General features: G+C 52.2%; 1 protein-coding gene across 3 annotated transcripts in view; it reads left to right on the top strand.

Annotated features, from left to right (window-relative positions):
* Window positions 1-18,976, top strand: part of GOLGA3 (golgin A3) — a 42,528-nt gene that overhangs the window by 11,472 nt on the left and 12,080 nt on the right. For all 3 annotated transcript variants that reach the window (XM_026514625.4, XM_026514626.4, XM_057305808.1), the window contains exons 5-15: window positions 4,643-5,301; window positions 5,734-5,845; window positions 7,473-7,779; window positions 10,109-10,311; window positions 12,508-12,645; window positions 13,910-14,071; window positions 14,346-14,714; window positions 15,965-16,042; window positions 16,770-17,033; window positions 17,494-17,588; window positions 18,286-18,502. In XM_026514625.4, coding sequence (XP_026370410.2) covers window positions 4,643-5,301; window positions 5,734-5,845; window positions 7,473-7,779; window positions 10,109-10,311; window positions 12,508-12,645; window positions 13,910-14,071; window positions 14,346-14,714; window positions 15,965-16,042; window positions 16,770-17,033; window positions 17,494-17,588; window positions 18,286-18,502 — 2,604 coding nt within the window. The remainder of the gene's footprint in view (window positions 1-4,642; window positions 5,302-5,733; window positions 5,846-7,472; window positions 7,780-10,108; window positions 10,312-12,507; window positions 12,646-13,909; window positions 14,072-14,345; window positions 14,715-15,964; window positions 16,043-16,769; window positions 17,034-17,493; window positions 17,589-18,285; window positions 18,503-18,976) is intronic.

Below are 18,976 nucleotides of genomic sequence, written 5' to 3'. Positions count from 1 at the left end.
TGACCGGTGGTCTGTACAGTGTCAGAGCATGTGCCACGTCACGTGGATTTGATGAGTATATGCTGACGTCAGTTCTGTTCAGGTAGGAAACTTTTGTTGGCATGCTAATGAGCACAGTCTTTTTGATCATATCAAATGACTGGGCAGTTGGGTTTGGGTGTTTCATACTTTGTCCAACTTTTGTGTACTTGAGAATTTCAAATTAAAAGGATTTAAAATTAAAATTAACCTTTAAACACGGTTTCAGTGAGTGATTTAGTGGTGACATGTCCCCATCAGGCTCTTTGTGTTCCCAGGAGGGTACTGTGACGTTATAGGTGTCATTGCTCCAAAGCCAATGTAAGTGAGCTGGAGGAGCCACCACCAGGCTCTTCTGCCTGGGCAGGGGCTTTCAGGGTCTGTCCCGATGGCCCAGCAGAAGTTACAGCGATAGCAGCTAGTCATCATTTCGTGCCAGGCACTGTGTTCAGTTCACTACGGAAGAAGAACCGAGGCTCAGGTAGGTAAGGGGCTTATCAGAGGTCACTCAGCGGTGAAGTGAGAGTCAGAATATAGACCAGACAGTGACTGTCGGCCAGGGCCTGTGCACCCTGCCTCCAGGGACCTGTTCTCACTCTGCTTCCCGGAGGCCTGTCCTCAGTCTACCTCCTGGAGGCCTGCCTGGGTCGTCCAATATTAGGCGATTAATGTGTCAGGAGTTCTGTGTAAGATTCCACATGTGAAATTTAGCATCATTTCCTGTCTTTGAAAATGATATAAAATAGGGGCGCCTGGCTAGCGCAGTCGTTAAGCATCTGCCTTCGGCTCAGGGCGTGATCCCGGCATTCCTTGATCGAGCCCCACATCGGGCTCCTCTGCTGGGAGCCTGCTTCTTCCTCTCTCAGTCCCCCTGCTTGTGTCCCTCTCTCGCTGGCTGTCTATCTCTGTCAAATAAATAAATAAAAAGTCTTTAAAAAAATGATATAGATGCATAACTGATGGTTTAAATGGAAGGATATTTCCTTAGTCTTCAGTAAGATAACTTCTCTTCAAGTGATGGAAATGGGCATTGCATTTGTCTCATGCTATTCTGACCAACTTATGGTCCCTGCGTGCTCAGCCGCCCACACCCTGAAGAAGGCAGGCAGGTGGGCAGCAAGATGCTGGTATGAGAACCACCACCTGTCCCACTCCAGAGACTCTCGGGGCAGGGCCAGCGGAAGCAGAGTGCATTCTGGGGGGTGCTGTCCTGTGCTCAGACCAGAGTCTTGTTTAGGCCTCCTTAGCCCTTCAAGGAGTGGCTGTCATTGAAGCTCAGAGCGGAATGGCTGGCTGCGTGGGGGTCTGAACCTGCCTGTCTGCACGCCGAGCTGTGCTCCCCACTGCTGTGCTCCTGGGTGTCACGTGAAATGCTCATGACCAGTCGGCACCACCTGCCAGCGTGTGGAAGAGCGCAGGTTGCCGAGCGAGGTTTTTCTGAGTACGGGTTAGCTTAGAATGGGAGAATCTGCCAGAACTCATTATGGTGGTCGGTCCCTGTGAAGGGGCTTATGACCGTCCAGCAGGTGCTAAAAGGCAGGAATTTGGTAGAAATCAAAGTATGCAAAATAAGCAACTGAAACTAAACTAGGAGCAGAAGGACACTTCTTTGGGAATATTTCGCTTACACGAGGAACATAGCTCAGACCCCACATTCACATGCCACATGTGAGTCAGTCATGGTGAGTAAGAGTTCTGTCCTGTTTACAGTCTGATAAACACTTTGAAAACATTGTTATGCCTCAATGGTGGTCGGTTCTTCACACTGCCTGCCCTTCTCACCATGTGCTGAGTGCTGTCATCCTTCACAATAGCGCGTGGACCAGCATTTCATTAGCAACCTCTTCTGATTGATATTTTGGTTGTTTCTCAATTTTTGTATTTTTTAAAAAAGATTTTACTGTGTGAGAGAGAGAGCACCTGCTTGTGTGAGTGCAGGAGTGGGGAGGTGTGGGGCAGAAGGAGAGTGAGAAGCAGACTCCCCGCTGAGCAGGGAGCCGGATGTGGGACTCAATCCCAGGACCCTGAGATCATGACCTGAGCCGAAGGCAGACACTTAACCCACTGAACCACCCAGGTGCCCCTGGTTGTTTCTAGATTTCTGAAATTGCAGACAGTGCTGCAGTGAGTGTTTTGTGCTTTGGTGGACTTTTGTGGACGAATCCTTGAACGTCAGATTATTAGGTAAAGGTTCTCTGTATTAGTTTGATATTCGTTGCACTCTGGATAGGCTGGGCTGGCTTATATTCCAGTTAGCAGAATGACACTGCCAGTGTTGTCCTTGTGAGCATTAAAATAACAAAAATTAGATTTTGTCCTCTGACAGGTGAGAACAACAGTGTCTCCTAGCAGTTTGCACCTTTTATGTGTTAGTGGTTTGTGTGGTTTTTTTTTTTTTTTGAAGATTTATTTATTTTAGTGGGGGAGTGGCAGAGGGAGAGAGAGAATCTCAAGCAGACTTCCCACTGAGCGCGGAGCCTGACGTCGGGCTCGATCCCATGACCCTGAGACCGTGACCTGAGCTGAAACCACAAGTTGGACACTCAGCCGACTGACCCTCCCAGATGCGCCATGTTTGTGTATCTTTGTCAGTCTTTGCTCATTTTTCTTTTGGCCTCTTTTTGCTACATAAGTGACATATGTGGGAAATTACCCCTTTTTCATCTTTATTGCAAATATTTTTTCCCTGTTTGACATATCTTTTAACTACTTCTCAGGTGTATTTTTCACTGCACATCAGTTTTAAATATTTGTAGTCAAAATTTTCTATCTTTGCTGTTACTTCTTTTGGGGTTTATGTCATATTTCAAAAGGATCTTCCCATTTGAGGATTATAAATAAGTTCGCCAATGTTTTCTTCTTATACAAAAAGTATAAGATAGTATAAAAAGTATTTTATTTTTTTAAAGATTTTATTTATTTATTTGACAGAGAGAGAGACAGCCAGCGAGAGAGGGAACACAAGCAGGGAGTGGGAGAGGAAGAAGCAGGCTCAGGGATCACGCCCTGAGCTGAAGGCAGACGCTTAACGACTGAGCCACCCAGTCGCCCCTAAAAAGTATTTTAGAATGTGTTCTTTAACTATGTGTTGGATGATGGTGAGAGGTGGGAACTCGCCCCTCTGTGGATAGCGGGTCGGTTCTCACGTTGCTTGTCCCCTCAGCAGCTGTAGCCCTGCTTTGTTGCGTGGCAGCTTGAACATCTGCCAGCCCACCTGTACTTGGATGGATTTCTGGGCTGCATTTGGTGTCGTCTGCCTGTCTTTTGCTTTTCAGTTCTCAGTGGGTCTACTTACTGAGGTTTCACAGTCTGTGTTAGGATCTGGACTGGCCCGTCTATCCATTGCCCTACACCCTGACTCTTTTCCAGCCATTTTTGCTCATTTGTTCTTCCCGTCGCATCCCAGTATCATTTTGAGATGTTTCCCTTTCCCCACCTTGTCCCCTTGCCCTATCGCGATTGCACTGATTTTATGGAATAAGCATAGGATTGGCTATTTCTCTGTTAGAGAAAGTCCTTTTGAAAAGCAACTGGGGAGCGCCTTGAGCTCATTTGGTTAAGTGTCCGACTCCTGGTTTTGGCTCAGGTCGTGGTTTTCAGGTGGTGAGGTGGAGCTCTGCACTGGGCTCCACACTCAGTGCAGAGTCAGCTGGAGATTCTCTCTCTCTTCCTCCCTCCACCCTCTCTGCCCCTCCCCTTGCTCACAGGCACTCTCTCTCTCTCTCTCAAATAAATAAAATCTTTACGAAATAGCAGCAAGGAACAACGTCTGCCATCATCCTCCATCTCCTTTAAGGCCCTTTGGGAAGTTCTAGTTGACATAATAATATAAGAAAAGTAAGAGATAAAAATACTGAAAAAGAGGGAAAATGTTGTTATTTGCGGGTCTTGGTAATAACTTGGAAAACTAGAGGATCACCTGAAAAAATTATAATAGATTTATTAAAATATTCTAAAATTATTAAAATAATGATTCAGAATATTGTCAGTTTAAAATACAAATATGAAAAATCAATAGTTATCCTAATATGACTAGTTATAAAATTAGTGGGAAAAGATAATAATTACAACAATAAAATGATAAAATATCTAAGAATTAAATTAAAATGGCAGTAGAAATGGTTTAGAAACAGGGTGGCTGAGTGTCTCAGTCAGTGAAGCGTCTACCTTCGGCTCAGGTCATGACCTCAGGGTCCTGGGATCGAGTCCCACATTGGGCTCCCTGCTCAGTGGGGAGCCTGCTTTTCCCTCTGCCTGCTACTCCCCCTGCTTGTGCGTGCTTGCCCGCCCTCTCTCTAGCTCTCTCTCTGAGACAATTGAATAAATAAAATCTTTAAAATATAATAATAACAACTTGAACATTTTCAAGTCTGTTGAGAAGAGTGAATGCAGGAGGACTGCCAGGAAAGCCTCCTAAGAGTAGGGTTGTGAAGAGGGACTTGCTGTGGTAGAAGTTTTAAGACGTTGCCAAGTCACAGTTATGAGAGGTGTGTGCTGGGACCGGTGACTGGGTGTGGAGCTGGTGTGCGGAGGGTTTGTGCAGGGAGGGTACTTGGCACGGCCTTTCTGGGGAGCAGTATTTGAGCACTGCTGGTTTCATCATTTCTGTACTTTTCTTTCTCAGTCCAGTCAGCCTGCGACTAGAACGAGACTGTCAAGCACACTCGACCCGGAACTCATGCTGAACCCAGAAGCCCTGCCCCGGGCCAGTGCCGTGGCTCTGACAAAGGAGTATTCCTTCTTGCGCACCAGTGTCCCTCGAGGCCCGAAGGTGGGCAGCTTAGGGCTCCTGACACATCCTAAGGGGAAAAAAAGTTCCAAATCAAGCAAAATTCGGTCTCTGGCTGATTACAAAACTGAAGACGCAGGTACTGGGAGTTCTGGTGGAAATGTTCCGGCTGCAGACTCTGCCAGGGGCTCTCTGAAGCAGAACCACAGCAGTGTGGCGTCCGTGGTGTCTGAGGTTAGCCTATGTCCTGAGGCTGATGACCACCTGGAGAACGCATCCCTGACCGGTGACAACATGTCTGAGGCCGATGGGAATGAGAGTGACAGCTCCTCCCACAGCAGCATGTCTACCCGTGGGGTGAGCGGGCTTCTGGTGAACACCATGGGCACTCGAGAAGCATCCTATGTGGTCAACGGCCAAGAGATTGCTGCTGGTGCACTGGGCCAGTTCCCCTCCATCACAGATGTCCTCCAGGCCGCAGCAGCCGAGCACCAAGACCGGGGGCAGGAGGTCAATGGGGAGACGCGGAGTCGGACAGACAGCATCTGCAGCAGGTGGGTGCCGTCTGCAGACCGCCCCTCACTACCAGAGCTGACGGACAGCATTGTTCTGCTCTTCCAATGACGTGCTTAGTCTTCAACATTTCATTTACGCACAACTCTGTTGCCTTGTAAGAAACGGAATAGATCAGTAACCATTTCCATTATTAAGATAATGCTGTTTTCCACTATTTGTGCAGACGTGTCTCTAAAACTGCACGGGTTCTTCCCCCGGCTGATGTTTCAGTAAGGACATTCCAGCTCCATGGGGGTGTTTATTGGTAGCATTTGTAAGAGCATTAGTGCTTGACTTAAGTCTTTTAACTTAAAAAAACGTGGGGGAGAGGAGCAGCGGTGTGGGTGCCTGGAGACGCGGGGCAGGTGAGGAGGAGCGCAGCTGCGTCCTGCGACCTCAGGTGCCTGATGCTCCGTGCCCTCGTCCCTCAGCGTGTCCCTGGAAAGCTCTGCTGCCGAGACCCACGACGCCATGCTGCAGGCCCTGAAAGACAAGATGAGGCTTGAAGGGCAGCTGGAGGCGCTGTCCGCGGAGGCCAGTCAGGTAATGGACGCTCGGGCGGGCCAGTGTGTGCAGCTTTGAAGCGGGTGTGCGACACCTGGAAGCAGGAGCCAGCTTCCGTGTCCTCTCCCTTTGACCGCTTGCTTTGTCAGCCTCAGGAAGAAGTGCGCTCGTTTCCCGTCTGACTGCGTGCCTCAGTTTCCCCTGTATCCCTGTCCTAGCTTGACTGATAGATACCTAACAGTCCTTTTGGCAGATTTCACTCTTCTGGCATGGTAACGTTGTTTTTGTCCCTTCAGTTCTCTCTGCTGTGGCTTCTGCTTTTGCTGATGTGAATTTTGCTGTATCTGTTTATTTCTATCCCTTAATTTTCAGTTTTCCTCTTGACAGTCAGGGTAAATCTGTTCGGTGGAATCCAGCTCTCTCGGTTTGGTGTGGAGAGTGGGGGATGCGCAGAGGCACAGAGGTGGTGTGATGGCCACGTGGGTGCTTGAGTAGGGGGCGCAGAGGTGTGGCTGTGCCCGGCGTGCCCCTCGTGCCTGACGCAGTTTTCTGCGTGACGTGGTCCTGGGACACAGACCGACCCCTCTGTGCACATAGACCTGTGTCGACTGAGGAGGTGGTCGCTGGGAATGAAGGTGAATTTTGGTGGCACATGACTTCTGCTGTGTGTCCCTCTTTGGAATGTCACCTCATCAGACGCATTTTTGCTTCATCCGCACCTTCAGCCCCGAGAACGATGTCGGAACCTTTGTTTGCTTCTGTTTTACTGTCCCTCCTTTTCCTCCTGGGATACTGATTTGCTCTTGCGTTGTGTGAATTGTGATGGGTGTGATCCTTTCTGGCTTCTGTAAAAATCCAAGTTCTGCAAAGTCTCGCTTATTTGCTCAGTTAACTCGATCTTGGGGGTTATTTGTTCTTCCGTTTGTTGAATTTGATGTTTGTCGTGCTGATGTTGGTTTTCTTCTCGTGTGTGTTGGTGTGCATTTGTCTGGCCCACTTTGCGTTTTGGAATTCCCGGCCACACCCCCGATAGACTCACGTTCGGGTAGGTGGGAGATGCTGATGGCAGATGGGGCTCGTGCCCTTCCCCTGTTGTCTCTTGGATGTTCTGCTGCCCTGGGGCCTGGGGCTTGTCAAGGCCCCACCTTCCCTCTCACCTCCTGCTTTATCCTACAGACAGCGTCCCTGTGGTGCCTTGTGTGCTCTGTGCCCCGTGGCCCTGGCCGGAGACCCTCAGAGCCCTTCTCGTGTAGTAGGAGGTGGTCTTTCCCTGCAGGCGTGCCCCCAGATCTGAATCTAGCAGCGCTTGGTGTTGTGGGTTCCCTCAGCACTCCTGGGAGTCTTTGTGTGTGTGCGTGCACGCCGGTGCACTTGTGTTTTGCACAAACGTGTTTTCCAGCATCCTTGCTGGTGAGCAGCTGCTTGCACAGCTCAGGTGCTGCTGTGCAGAGAGTGAACAGACTCCGTGGTCGCCCCTCCTGCCCCTGTGGCCTCTTTGGAGAACCTCCCTTCTTTTGGGAGAGCCATCATGTTAGAGCAGCTGGAAGCATGGGAAACATGGTGCTTTCCCCTCTGTCTCGCTTGTTCATTTTGGTGGCCCTCTTAATGCACAGGGTGGAAGTGGCTCATTTTCTGAAAGTCCGTTTCTGATCGGGGGTCTTTCCAGGCACTTAAAGAGAAGGCAGAGCTGCAGGCACAGCTGGCGGCTCTGAGCACAAGGCTGCAGGCGCAGGTGGAGCACAGCCACAGCAGCCAGCAGAAGCAGGACTCGCTCAGCTCGGAGGTGGACACCTTGAAGCAGTCCTGCTGGGACCTGGAGCGAGCAATGACTGACCTGCAGAACATGCTGGAAGCCAAGAACGCCAGCCTGGCGTCGTCCAACAGCGACCTGCAGGTGGCGGAGGAGCAGTACCAGAGACTCATGGCCAAAGTAGAAGAGATGCAGGGCAGCATCCTCAGTAGGGACAGCACAGGTGAGCGCTCTGTTCCTGAGTCCTTGCGGAGGAGTGCAGCAAGCCGTGGCCTGATGGGGGGCGCCCACCGCGTCTGCTCTAGGGACTGACCTGTTGTATCCATATGCTGGAGACGTTGTAGTCCCTGCTAGTTTATATACAAGCTGTCCACTTCTCTAAAGTAAGGATCGTTCTTGGTTGAGTGCATGGAATTCTGTACATTTTTGCACATGTAGCAAAGGGGCATGGCTTAGGTCTTAGAAACGGACTTGGTAGTTGGTAGTAGTGTTTCCACTTTGCCTTCAAAGTTCGTTGTCATTCAAGGGGCTAGAGCTCCCTGCTTATTCCTCAGAATTGCAGTTCTGCTTAAAATACTTATTATTTATTTTCAAAGATGTATTTATTTATTTATTTGAGAGAGAGAGAGAGAGAGAGAACATGTGTGCACTAGCAGGGGAGCAGCAGGCAGAGGGAGAAGCAGGCTCCCCACTGAGCAGGGAGCCCGATGCGGGGCCCATCCCAGGACCCTGAGATCATGACCTAAGCTGAAGGTAGACGCTTAACCAACTGAGCCACCCAGGCGTCCTCTATTTAAAATATTTAAAAGCAACACTGCTGTGGTGGATTAGTAAACCTTTAATTTTGTACCATAAGTTCAGTTTTTGCCGTAGCTGGATCCCTGTGGGCATCACCTATGGAATGAGAGACAAATGAAATAGTGGTGTCAGGGGAACTTGGTGGCAGGCTGTGCACAGAGAACCCGTTGTGGCCCTTCCCTCACGCTGTCTTCTCATCCTGGGACGTGTACCGCACACCCCACCAGGTGCCCAGACAGCCACCTGCCTGCTCACAACATCTCTGTGCTGGCTGACAGGAGGAGGACGGGCGGGGGAGTGGCGCTGGGAGATCGAAGGTGGGCCCGGGTCTTAGATCATCCAGTGCAGTCTGGGTGGGTGAGGTTCCTCTCGCATAGCAGTGGGGGTGGCGTAGGGGGCTGCTGTGCAGGACCGCATAAGGCTGTGAGATTGGTTTCAGATGTGATGACATAAAAGAAGAAGTGACAAAGTACTGTCGCAGAGACTTTATCCTGGTTCTAGAAAGAAGAAAGTATTAGCTGAGAAGCACAACTATAGACTGTTTTCAGTCTTTGAGCATTTCATGGTATCGGTCCCTTTAGAAAATTACAAAATCCAAAAAGTTCCAAGCACCAAAATAATGTTTAAGTCTGGCTTGCAAGGCCTGACCTGACCAGAGCTCGTTAGACAGCAGAGCTGACTGGGACTCACATGGTATGAGTGCCCCTACGGGGAGCCGAGGGCGTGTCTGCTGTGTTCTGGACTGGGATGGCCTTTCTAAAGCGCCACCACCCTAATCTCTGAAGTACACCTGGCCCCACGAATTTCTGATAAGGGATCGTGGATCCTCTTACACTATCATTTTTGTTTGTTTTTTAAGTTTTGGAAATGGACTTTAAAATGGTAAGTGTTTTCTTAAATGTTGGGTATAATTTTAGTTTTAGAGTATTTGACCAGTTTTGTTTGTAGCGTGCTTGGTTGTGGTGACTTCCTGTCTCCTCCTTTCCTCCCCCTCTGCCCTCATCAGTGTTAAGAGTTGACTAGATCAGTCCCCCAGTGGGTTTTAGTGAAGGAAGCAGCACAGTACCATTCTGTGTATCGACACAGGTACCATCAGGCCATTCGAAGACCAGATCTATAGCACCCACAGTGGCTTTGTGGGCACACAGTTGACCCTCAGTATCCGTGGATCCCTAATTGTGAATTCCCCGGCTCACTCAAATTTGTCTGTAACCCCAAGGCAGTACTGAGCTCGGTCACTTGTGGGCAGGAGCGTTCTGTGCAAGCGGGGTGTTGCCCAGCACGCTCACTCCCAGCTGAGCAGGTGCCCTCTTACGGTTGAGCGTCACCTCCTTTGCATCTTTATGCTTTTTAGGGTGGTTTTACTATTTAAAAGGAACTCCAAACACGGTCATGTGCTCTTAGCACAAGAAGTCTGTGATGTGTTTTATGGAGAGAATATGTGTGTTAGGTGAGCTTTGTTGAGGCATGAGTTATCGTGCTGTTGGCTGTGAGTTCAGTGTTGATGAAGCAGCACTATAGACTAAATAAGGTGCTTCACACACACATCAAACAAGATTGTGTATTGATCCGTAGATCCGCTCTTTCCCCCCGGGGAGCTGTGGTTCAGCACCCGCAATTGCAGTGTGAATGAGAGTTGGCTGTGTGTCTCGCTCTCTGCCGAGAGCCTGGCTCTGCTTGGCGTGTCCGTGCAGAGCTGCAGGCTCTCCTGTATGCAGCAGGTGCTCTGAGCTGCTCTGCTTGCTTGCTTTCAGTGCATGACTTGCGACAACAGATGACGGCCCTGCAGAACCAGCTCCAGCAGGTGCAGCTGGAGCGAGCCACCCTGAGCAGCAAGCTGAAGGCGTCCCAGGCCGAGATCTCATCTCTGCAGCATGTGCGCCAGTGGTACCAGCAGCAGCTCGCCCTGGCCCAGGAGGCCCGGGTCAGACTGCAGGGCGAGATGGCCCACATCCAGGTATGGCCCCTGACGTGTCCCGTGGGGAACAGGTGCCTTTCTCCTAAATTAAAAAGTTTCTCTGTTTTTAGATTTTATGGATACATTTTTTAAAAATGGCATGTAGTCTGCACCCTCCACGACCTTCTGACACCAGGAGCCTTGCAGCTTCTGCTTGCACATTTTCAATTCTGAAATCCCCTCCTGTGCCCACAGCTGTGACGAGTCCCCCCCGGGGGGGGGGGGTTGCCTCCCGTGGTTTAAATCCAGCTCTCAGCCGTGTGTCTGCCTGGGTCTCAGCACTCTCATACCAGCTCCCGTGCCCTGGTCACTGCCCTCCTGGGTCGTTTCTGACACACGCAGAGCTCAGCCTGTGTCACCCTCTGGTTGGAGCTTCACTTTGGTGCAGCGACTTGGGCACCAGGTCTTTCCCCATGAACACTCTTGTTTCTCTCCATTTTGTTGGGGGTGCAGGCATGTCCGCCTCCGACGCTTCACAAGGAGCGGGGGAGCGTGTGACCGTCCAGGCCCATGGAGTAATACTTTGCCCTGTGCTTTTCCCTGAGGCCTCTCCCTCTGGGCCTGTTGTGCTCCAGAGGCGCTCAGGATCGTAGGCAAGTGCCTGAAATGCACTTTGCTCCACATCTTGGTGCTTTGGACTGATTAGATCGTGAGGATGCCACATGGTGCCTCGGTCAGCCTCTGTCTTCTTTTTGAATTCAGCTATAGGTTTTGTTCTCTCTCCCTTTTTTCCTTCGTCCAGATAAAATATTACAGATTAATTAAAACTTTATTTAAGTAGATGTAAAATACTAACTTCACCAAATGCTCTTTAAAAAAACACAAAAAAAACCTCAAGTCTACAAATACATGAAATAGAAATATTCTTATATTTGTGTTACATATGTTTTAAGCCAAAGGACCATGTGGGTAAGCATTTATTCTACTTAAAATATACTTGGAAATCACTGTACAAGTTAATGCAAGCTTGAAGCGACAGTATATTTATATGAGGCATAAAATATTTAAAGAAGCTACATTTACGTGTCTTGACATAAGACAGAAGTGGAGGGAGGGCCCCGGGCAGTAGAGTCTGAGAGCCATTACTGCTTTTCTCAGATACCTCCAGAACCCAGGGTCAGCATTCCTGATTAGGGTGAAGACATTTCCTCCCTCTTTCCCTGGTAACACAGAAATGTTGACAGGGACGTTGAGGCGGCAGGACAGAGCAAGGTGGTCTTTTTTTCTTTCATTGCCTTAGAACACAATTCCAGCAAATGGCGCCTCCTCGTGTTCTGGGTAGCTTCCATTTAGACCCCAAAATTCACAACTTCTGGTCACATCTGGCATCACAAGTCAAGAAGTGTCCACATTAGATCTGGAAGTAATGTGCAGGGAGATCCAGTCACAGATCCGTGTACCCGCAGGCTTCTCTGGCCTGAGCCCCATCTTGGGGTGACATGCTGTGCTGGGCAGCTTCTGTGTGAGAGGCGGTGGGTCAGAGGAGGCCTGACTATCTGACCCCGGGCTGGACTGTTTCCTGGGAATGGCCAAGGTCAGCCTGGCAAATATCTCAGACAGGCACTGAGAGGTCAGGGCGTGAGATGTGTCTGGTCATAGGCTTTTTGTTGTTGTTTTTTTAAAGATTTTATTTATTTATTGAGAGAGAGAGAGCGAGAGCACAAGCAGGGGGAGCAGCAGAGGCAGAGGGAGAAGGAGACTCCCCACTGTGCAGGGAGCCCGTTGCGGGGTTCAATCCCAGGACCCCAGGACCACGACCTGAGCTGAAGGCAGATGCTTAAGTCACTGAGCCACTCAGGCGCCCCTGGGCATAGTTGGTCAGGTCATTTTTTGTGCAGATTCCAGTCCCTGCTCTCCCTGCGACCAGATGAGTCCCCTCACCTTTGGGCTCACAAATATATCTTCTTTGGGAACTTTGGTTAGGTCTTGCTTGCTACAAAGTGCATAGCCTTGGGGGGATTGACCACTGACATCTGGGCTGCCAGCCTGCCCCTCTTAGGCACAAGCAACCCAGATGGCCCAAGTGTCGGTGGGTGACAGGAGGGTAGGCAGTAAGCCCTTCGTGGGGGGGTCTTGGGGAGCAGCTACCCCTGGGGGCCATCGCTGGGTAGGGACCCTCACCGTCACGGCCTCAGGGATATGCCGGTCTGCACTTGCGTGTGAAATCTTTCTACCTTGTGGAATTTTTCTCTTCAGGTTGGACAGATGACCCAGGCAGGCCTCCTGGAGCACCTAAAACTTGAGAACGTGTCCCTGTCCCACCAGCTGACGGAAACCCAGCACAGATCCATCAAGGAGAAGGAGCGCATTGCTGTCCAGCTCCAGGGCATCGAGGTGAGGGCTTGCCATCCCGGGACCGCAGCATGCTGGTGGTCGTCTGGGGTTGGGGCTTTGTTTTGACACTGGTCAAGGTTAAAGTTTACAGACGTGTATGTAAACATTAACGTTATATATGCAAGCATTCGAGTGTCTTTTAAAATGATCTTTTGGACAAGCAGCAGTGATTTAAGGTTGGGGATTCCGACCCTGACCTTCACTGGAAGCTCATGTGTCTCTCTAATCTGAGCTGTTGGTGCTAACTTGTCTTCCACTGATGTGCGTGGGCCTGGGCCCCTGCACTCGGCCAGCGGTGGGGCAGATGCTGGCATAGTAGGTGGAGGAAGCCGTTCAGCATGTTGGGTCTCTGGAAGCCTCTGAGCTCTCAGCTGGTGTCCCGTTTAAGGCCTGAATTAGGATATGACCAGCTGCCTCTGCAGGTTTCCAGGGTAGTGGGGCTCAGTAACTTTCAGCTAGTCTCCTTAGCTGTGAGACCCCGGGTGATTTCTTACCCTCTCTGAGCCTTGTTCCTTTGTGTTATAAAATGAGGGTGACCACTCATACTCAGCAGGCTTGTTGGGGATGGAGAAGGAACAGCGCACAACATCTGGGCAGCACGTGGCCTGGCAGTTGTGTGCTGAGAATGTGGGAAGTCGGCGTCCTGGGACTGTGGCCGCTCCCCAGCCTCCCACTTCTCTGCACACACCCATGTCCTCACGGGTGACGAGGGTGACAGAAGAGCATCATGGCACGGCAGACATCTGCTTCAGGGGCTCAGTACCAAAGAACTGAAAAAACTTTAAGTTATACACTGATGATTTTTCCTGAGAAGCACACCTAGGTGTTGGATCTTATCTACATAATCACACCGTAAGGAATGCGGTATTTGTCGGACAGCCCTGCTCTGGTTTTACCAACTGAACAAGAATGTTCCCAGTATCACATCCCCAACGCAGGGACACACTGCAGCCTGTCCTCACGTTAGAGGCAGCCAGGGAGGGGTCACTCATCACTTTCTCCCATTTCTTACAGCTGGTGGTCTGCTTGCTTCTCCCCTTAGCCCCGCCTGAGGGTCAGCCGCGGGAACCGTGGGCAGAGGAATAGGTGGAGGGGCCTGTCTTTTGGGCAGCAGGAGATCACCAGCCTTGGGCCCCTGTGGCCCTTGGCTCCTCTGTATGTGGGGCGAGGACAGCACAGTGATGTGGATGAGGTTTTCCCACTCAGTCTGCAGTGGCATCAGGTTATCCTGCTTGTTAAAAAAAACACTGTTTTCTGTGCTCAGGCCGACATGTGGGACCAGGAAGCTGCGTTTGTGCAGATTCAAGAGGCAAAGACAATGGTGGAGGAGGACCTGCAGCGGAGGCTGGAGGAGTTCGAAGATGAGAAGGAGCAGCTGCAGAAGGTGGCGGCCTCGGCTGCGTCCCTGGAACAGCGGTTGGAGCAGGCAAGCACCGGCCGTGGCCTCGCCCGCCGGCCTCACTGTGCACGTTTGTGCTGGGGTGTCCGTCGCATTCGTTACGCTGTCATATCATCAGTTGGGCTGCTGTTGCGGGCCTGGCTGGGTGTTGACTTCTGCTGGTATTCTTCCACACCAGAACTTTCCATATGGCACACTGACCCCAAAGCGTCCAGATGATCTAAACCCTTTACACGCTCTTGGAGCAGGGCCGTGCTTTCATTCCAGGACACTCACAGTGAATCTAGTTCCTGTTTTCCAGGTGAATTTGACTTTGCAACAGCGAGACCAGCAGCTCGAGGTGTTACAGCAGGAGCACCTTGATCTGCTGAGGCAGCTGACCTCGACGCAGGAGACGTTGCAAGCCCGGGAGCAGTCCCTCGGCGACCTGCAGATGCGCTTCGACGAGCTGCAGGCCAGGCTGGAGGAGCTGCAGGGAGAGGCCGCCTCCAGGGACGACACCATCCGCTTCCTGCAGAATGAGAAGATTGTCTTGGAGGTGGCTCTGCAGGCGGCCAGGAGTGGCAGGGAGGAACTGGACAGAGGAGCCAAGCGCTTGGAAGAGGGCACCGAACGGACATCACAGGTTTTAGAGCAGCTGAGGCAAGAGTTAGCCGTCAAGTCCAGCCAGGTAATGCCCTTTGCTGCCATTCCGTGATGAGTGGAAATCACACGTGTAAGGACCAACGCTGGCTCTTGGCTCCTTTGTTTAAGCACCTTCTTTGTAAACGTGGAAGAATGCTTCTAGGGCAGGGCCCAGGGCTCGGATGGGGGGGGCGCACACCAGCAAGCCTTGTGCTTCGTGCTGGCTGCTGGGTATGTAGGTGCTGAGGGCTGGGAAACTGAGTCATGTTTGGCGCGTTGAAAGGAGTCTACCAAGGGGCACCTGGGTGGCTCAGTCAGTTAAGTGTCTGACTCTTGACTTCAGCTCGGATCATGATCTCAGGGTCATGGGTTTGAGCCCCACGTCGAGCTCCACACTTAGCATAGAGTCTGCTTGTCTCCCTCCCTCTTCTTGTCCCCCCCCCGCCCCACGCCTGCTGAAGTGCACGAGCGTGCTCTCTCTCCCTTTCTCAAATAAAGTCTTAATAAATCTTTAAAAGAAAGAAAAGAAAGAGAGAAAGAAATCTAAGAAACCCCAGTTTCTGTCCACAGATGATGTGGAGCTCAGATGTGGGAAAAGTTGCATGGAACTTTTGGTTTTTCCCTGCTGCATGCCCACAGTGGGGCCCGCTGGACATGTGGCAGGATGGTCGTGTGTCTGTGGGTGAAGGCAGGGGACACCGGAGGGTCCAGGCATGTATGGACATGAGCTAGCACACCACTCCTGGGAGCTGTTACACTGACAGCGTGACGTGACCTGATGTAGGCAAACGTTAATAAACGCAGGACGAGGAAGGTGCAGGGTGTGCAGGCAGTGGGGTTCACGTCAGGGAACAAGTTGCCTTTAGATTGCCTTCCCTGAGCATCAAGGACGAGGAAACCGGTGGTGGGTTTCCCTCTGGGAAGTCAAGTGCAGGGGTCTGTGTTTCCTCTGCATACACTGCCCTGGGCCCCGTCACTTCCCAGACAGGACATGAAGGCAAGTCGCAAAGCCTCGGCACCGTTTAGGGGGGTTGTGGGGACCTTCTGGATGAGGTTGAATTCGATCTTACTGTTGGCTCCGTAAGAGGGACGCCAGCTGGCCCCTGAAAAATGCGGAGATGTGGGGGTTGGGGTACTCTCTCACGCTGGAGTCTTGCCTGTGTCATCGTGCAGTGTCTGGTGGCTACACTGTGGGCTGAGGCGATGACCCTGCGGAGGGAGGTGGGAATGGTGGCTGGCCTCCTTGTCTCCCTGGGGCAGAGCGGCCTCAGTAGCGTCTGCGCGTGTCCTTTGCAGGTGGAGCACCTGCAGCAGGAGGCCGCCACCCTGAAGAAGCAGACACAGAAAGTAAAGGAGCAGTTTCTTCAACAAAAGGTAAAAACGCGTTGTTGGTTTTCTTTATGCACAGCAAATGTATGAAAAAAATCCCATGTGTTTTAATAATTCTTCTAGAGCAAAACTGGTCAAGAGAAAAGCAACGTTTAGACTCCCTCGGTTTTTGTTTTTAAGGCATTGATCTCTAGCTGCGCTCTCACCCCTCCTGCTTTAAGGTCCCGAGTCAGGATGCAGTTTCAGAGTAGGGTTGGCATCTGTGATGTGGATCTTGGCCTTTTGTCATGTCAGAGAGCTATGCCGGGCTGTGACACAGACTGACTTTTCTGTTAACGTGTCTTTGAAAAATTACACCCTGATGTAGCATTGAAATAAGTCTTGGCTCATGCAAAGGGTGGTTGCTCACGTGTAATGTGAGCGAAGCTGGTGTTGGTCTTGGAGGCATGAATGCAAAGCGTGGCCAGCACTAGGGTTTTGAGGAAGGCCGGCCCGAGGGAGAGTTAGAAGCGGTTCTGGCTTTTGTTGCTGGGATGCAAGCCAGGGGGCAGGCAGCAGAAGCCTGGTGGTGCGGCTGGGGGGAGAGCACTTGCCTGGGCCCCAGGGAAGGTGAGGCCGCCAGGTGACACTGGGCCTCAGTGGACGGTGTCCTGGAGTTGGTGAAATGTGTTACCTGTAGTCCAAAACACGTTATGTCATGGGTCCGTGGCGAGCACTTTGGTTGAAGGAGGCTGCAGCTCGTGCTGCCTGCAGCTTCTGTCTTGTTGGGCAGGTGATGGTGGAGGCCTACCGGCGGGACGCCACCTCCAAAGACCAGCTCATCGGTGAGCTGAAGGCCACGAAGAAGAGGCTTGACTCAGAGCTGAAGGAGTTGAGGCAAGAGTTAATTAAACTTCAAGGGGAGAAGAAGTCTGTGGAGGTGGAACACGTGCGCTTGCAGAAGGAAGTGTCCCATGTCCGTCAACAGATGGCCGACCTCGAAGGGCACCTCCAGTCGGTGCAGAGGGAGCGCAACGAGATGGAGACGCACTTGCAGGTCTGGGATGTGTTTGACTTTGAGGTTCGGCCAGACGTGCTCGGGGTGGAGGGCAGAACAGCCTGGAACAAGTCCCTCCTGCGGCTCCTGTCCTGGAAGGACAGGCAGACCGACAGGTTCCTTATTGGAGGCAGCATGGGGCTGGAGGCCCTCAGCCATTGGTAGTTCACCCCAGCAGGTGCTGAGAGGGGCCTCCTGGGGGCTCGGGGTTCCCTTGGGGACTGTCGGCAGAGCCATAAGCAGAGGCTGACCTGGGTGTTCCCTCCAGGCATCTGGACTGTTCTAAAGTGATCACTTACACAAAGAGCAGACCTGTGTCAGGGTCCTCCTCAGAGCCCTTGTCCTTGAAGGTGACCCTGAACCAGCACCATTGAGCCACGAAGAGCCTGGTCCTGAGAAGCAGGCTGCAGAGGGTGGGCTTTGCTCTCCTCACTTTGTCTTTTCTTCCCTTCTTCTGAAGTCTTTGCAGTTCGATAAAGAGCAGATGGTGGCTCTTACAGAGGCCAATGAGGTGCTCAAGAAGCAAATTGAAGAGCTGCAGCAAGAAGCCACCAAGTAAGTGGCTCCGAGGCGTGTGCGGGCGGCCTTGAGCTCTGTTGGGGACACGCAGCAGCTGAGGGCCAGGGAAGCCCAAACACACTGTCGGGAGCCCTTGCCGAGGAGAGGGAGCACAGGCTCTACACGTAGGCAGCCAGGAAAGTCAGATTCCACAGTGAAGGCTGGAGAGTGGACCCCATCCTGGTTTGGGGGCTGCCTGCGGAGAATAGGCATCCCTTCCGTGTGTGTGCTCCACGCCAGGTGCATGTGGCAGCGCCTTCCCTTCCTGGTCCCCCTGGCAGGGCCGACGCCCGTGTGTATCCGTCTTGCTGTGCGTGTGCACACCAGGTAGCCTGCGCTGCGTTACTTGTCAGCTGGAGGTTACTTGTGAGCTGCGTTGTTGAGATTATTACTGCCATTCAGGAAGAGCACTGGAAGTGTTGTTCGGAAGGACAGCAGTGTCCTCCGTTTTTCACGAGATCATTTCAGCGGCTCTGAGAGGGGAGCAGGGCAGGTGTAGGTGCAGGGCTGGGCTCTGTGGGGCTGCCGACACCGACCCTGTCTGGGGGATGGATCTGGGAGGAGCGGCAGCTAGCCGGGGTGGGGCTGGGGTGGGCACGGACGGGCATGGACGAGCCTGTCCTTGGTGCTGCTGCCAGGGCGTCCTGTGGAAGTGAGTTCAGCCCACTTCTCTGTCCTGCCCGCCACACCCCAGGGCTATCACAGAGCAGAAGCAGAGGATGAAGCGGCTGGGCTCAGACCTGAGCAGCGCTCAGAAGGAGATGAAGACCAAGCACAAGGCCTATGAGAACGCGGTGGGCATCCTTAGCCGCCGCCTGCAGGAGGCCCTCGCCGCCAAGGAGTCGGCAGAGGCAGAGCTGAGCCAGATGAGAGCCCAGGTGGCCGGCGGAGGCAGCGACCTCCCTCTGCACGTGGGTAACCTGTCTGCTCCTCGCCAGGCTGCCAGTTGTGCAGACTCAGTATTGGGGACTCGATGTGTTACAAACATTCACTCTCTGGAGACCTGCGGCAGAATTGGCGTGTAGGCAGCGTTTCCGTCAAGTACTGTGTGCTAGCGATGTGAACATTCTCTCGATGAGCCCTTGCACACCTGCATAGGGCACGCCGTCGCCTTCCCCAGCCTCCCTGCCCGCTCCTGTCCTTCTCCCCCCCCCCCTCGGTGCCTGGGGAGGGGTTTCCTGAGTGCGGGAAGCACTGTGAGCAGCCTGAGTGCCCGTGTCGGGGGTTGGCAGGGTGGGGGGGGGGGTGAGTATTTGGAGAGTCCAGGGAAGCTCTTTGAAGTGGTCTTGAGTAAACAGGAGGCGTTAGAGTGCGTGGGGTGCGTCTCAGCAGGGGGTGCTGCTGTGCAGGGCGTGCAGGAAGACTCGTGCTGTCTAGGGGGCATG

This window comes from Ursus arctos, unplaced genomic scaffold, assembly GCF_023065955.2.
Source record: "Ursus arctos isolate Adak ecotype North America unplaced genomic scaffold, UrsArc2.0 scaffold_34, whole genome shotgun sequence".
Lineage (NCBI taxonomy): Eukaryota > Metazoa > Chordata > Mammalia > Carnivora > Ursidae > Ursus > Ursus arctos.
The sequence above is the reverse complement of the archived record's forward strand: the minus strand, read 5'-3'. Positions and strand labels throughout refer to the sequence as shown.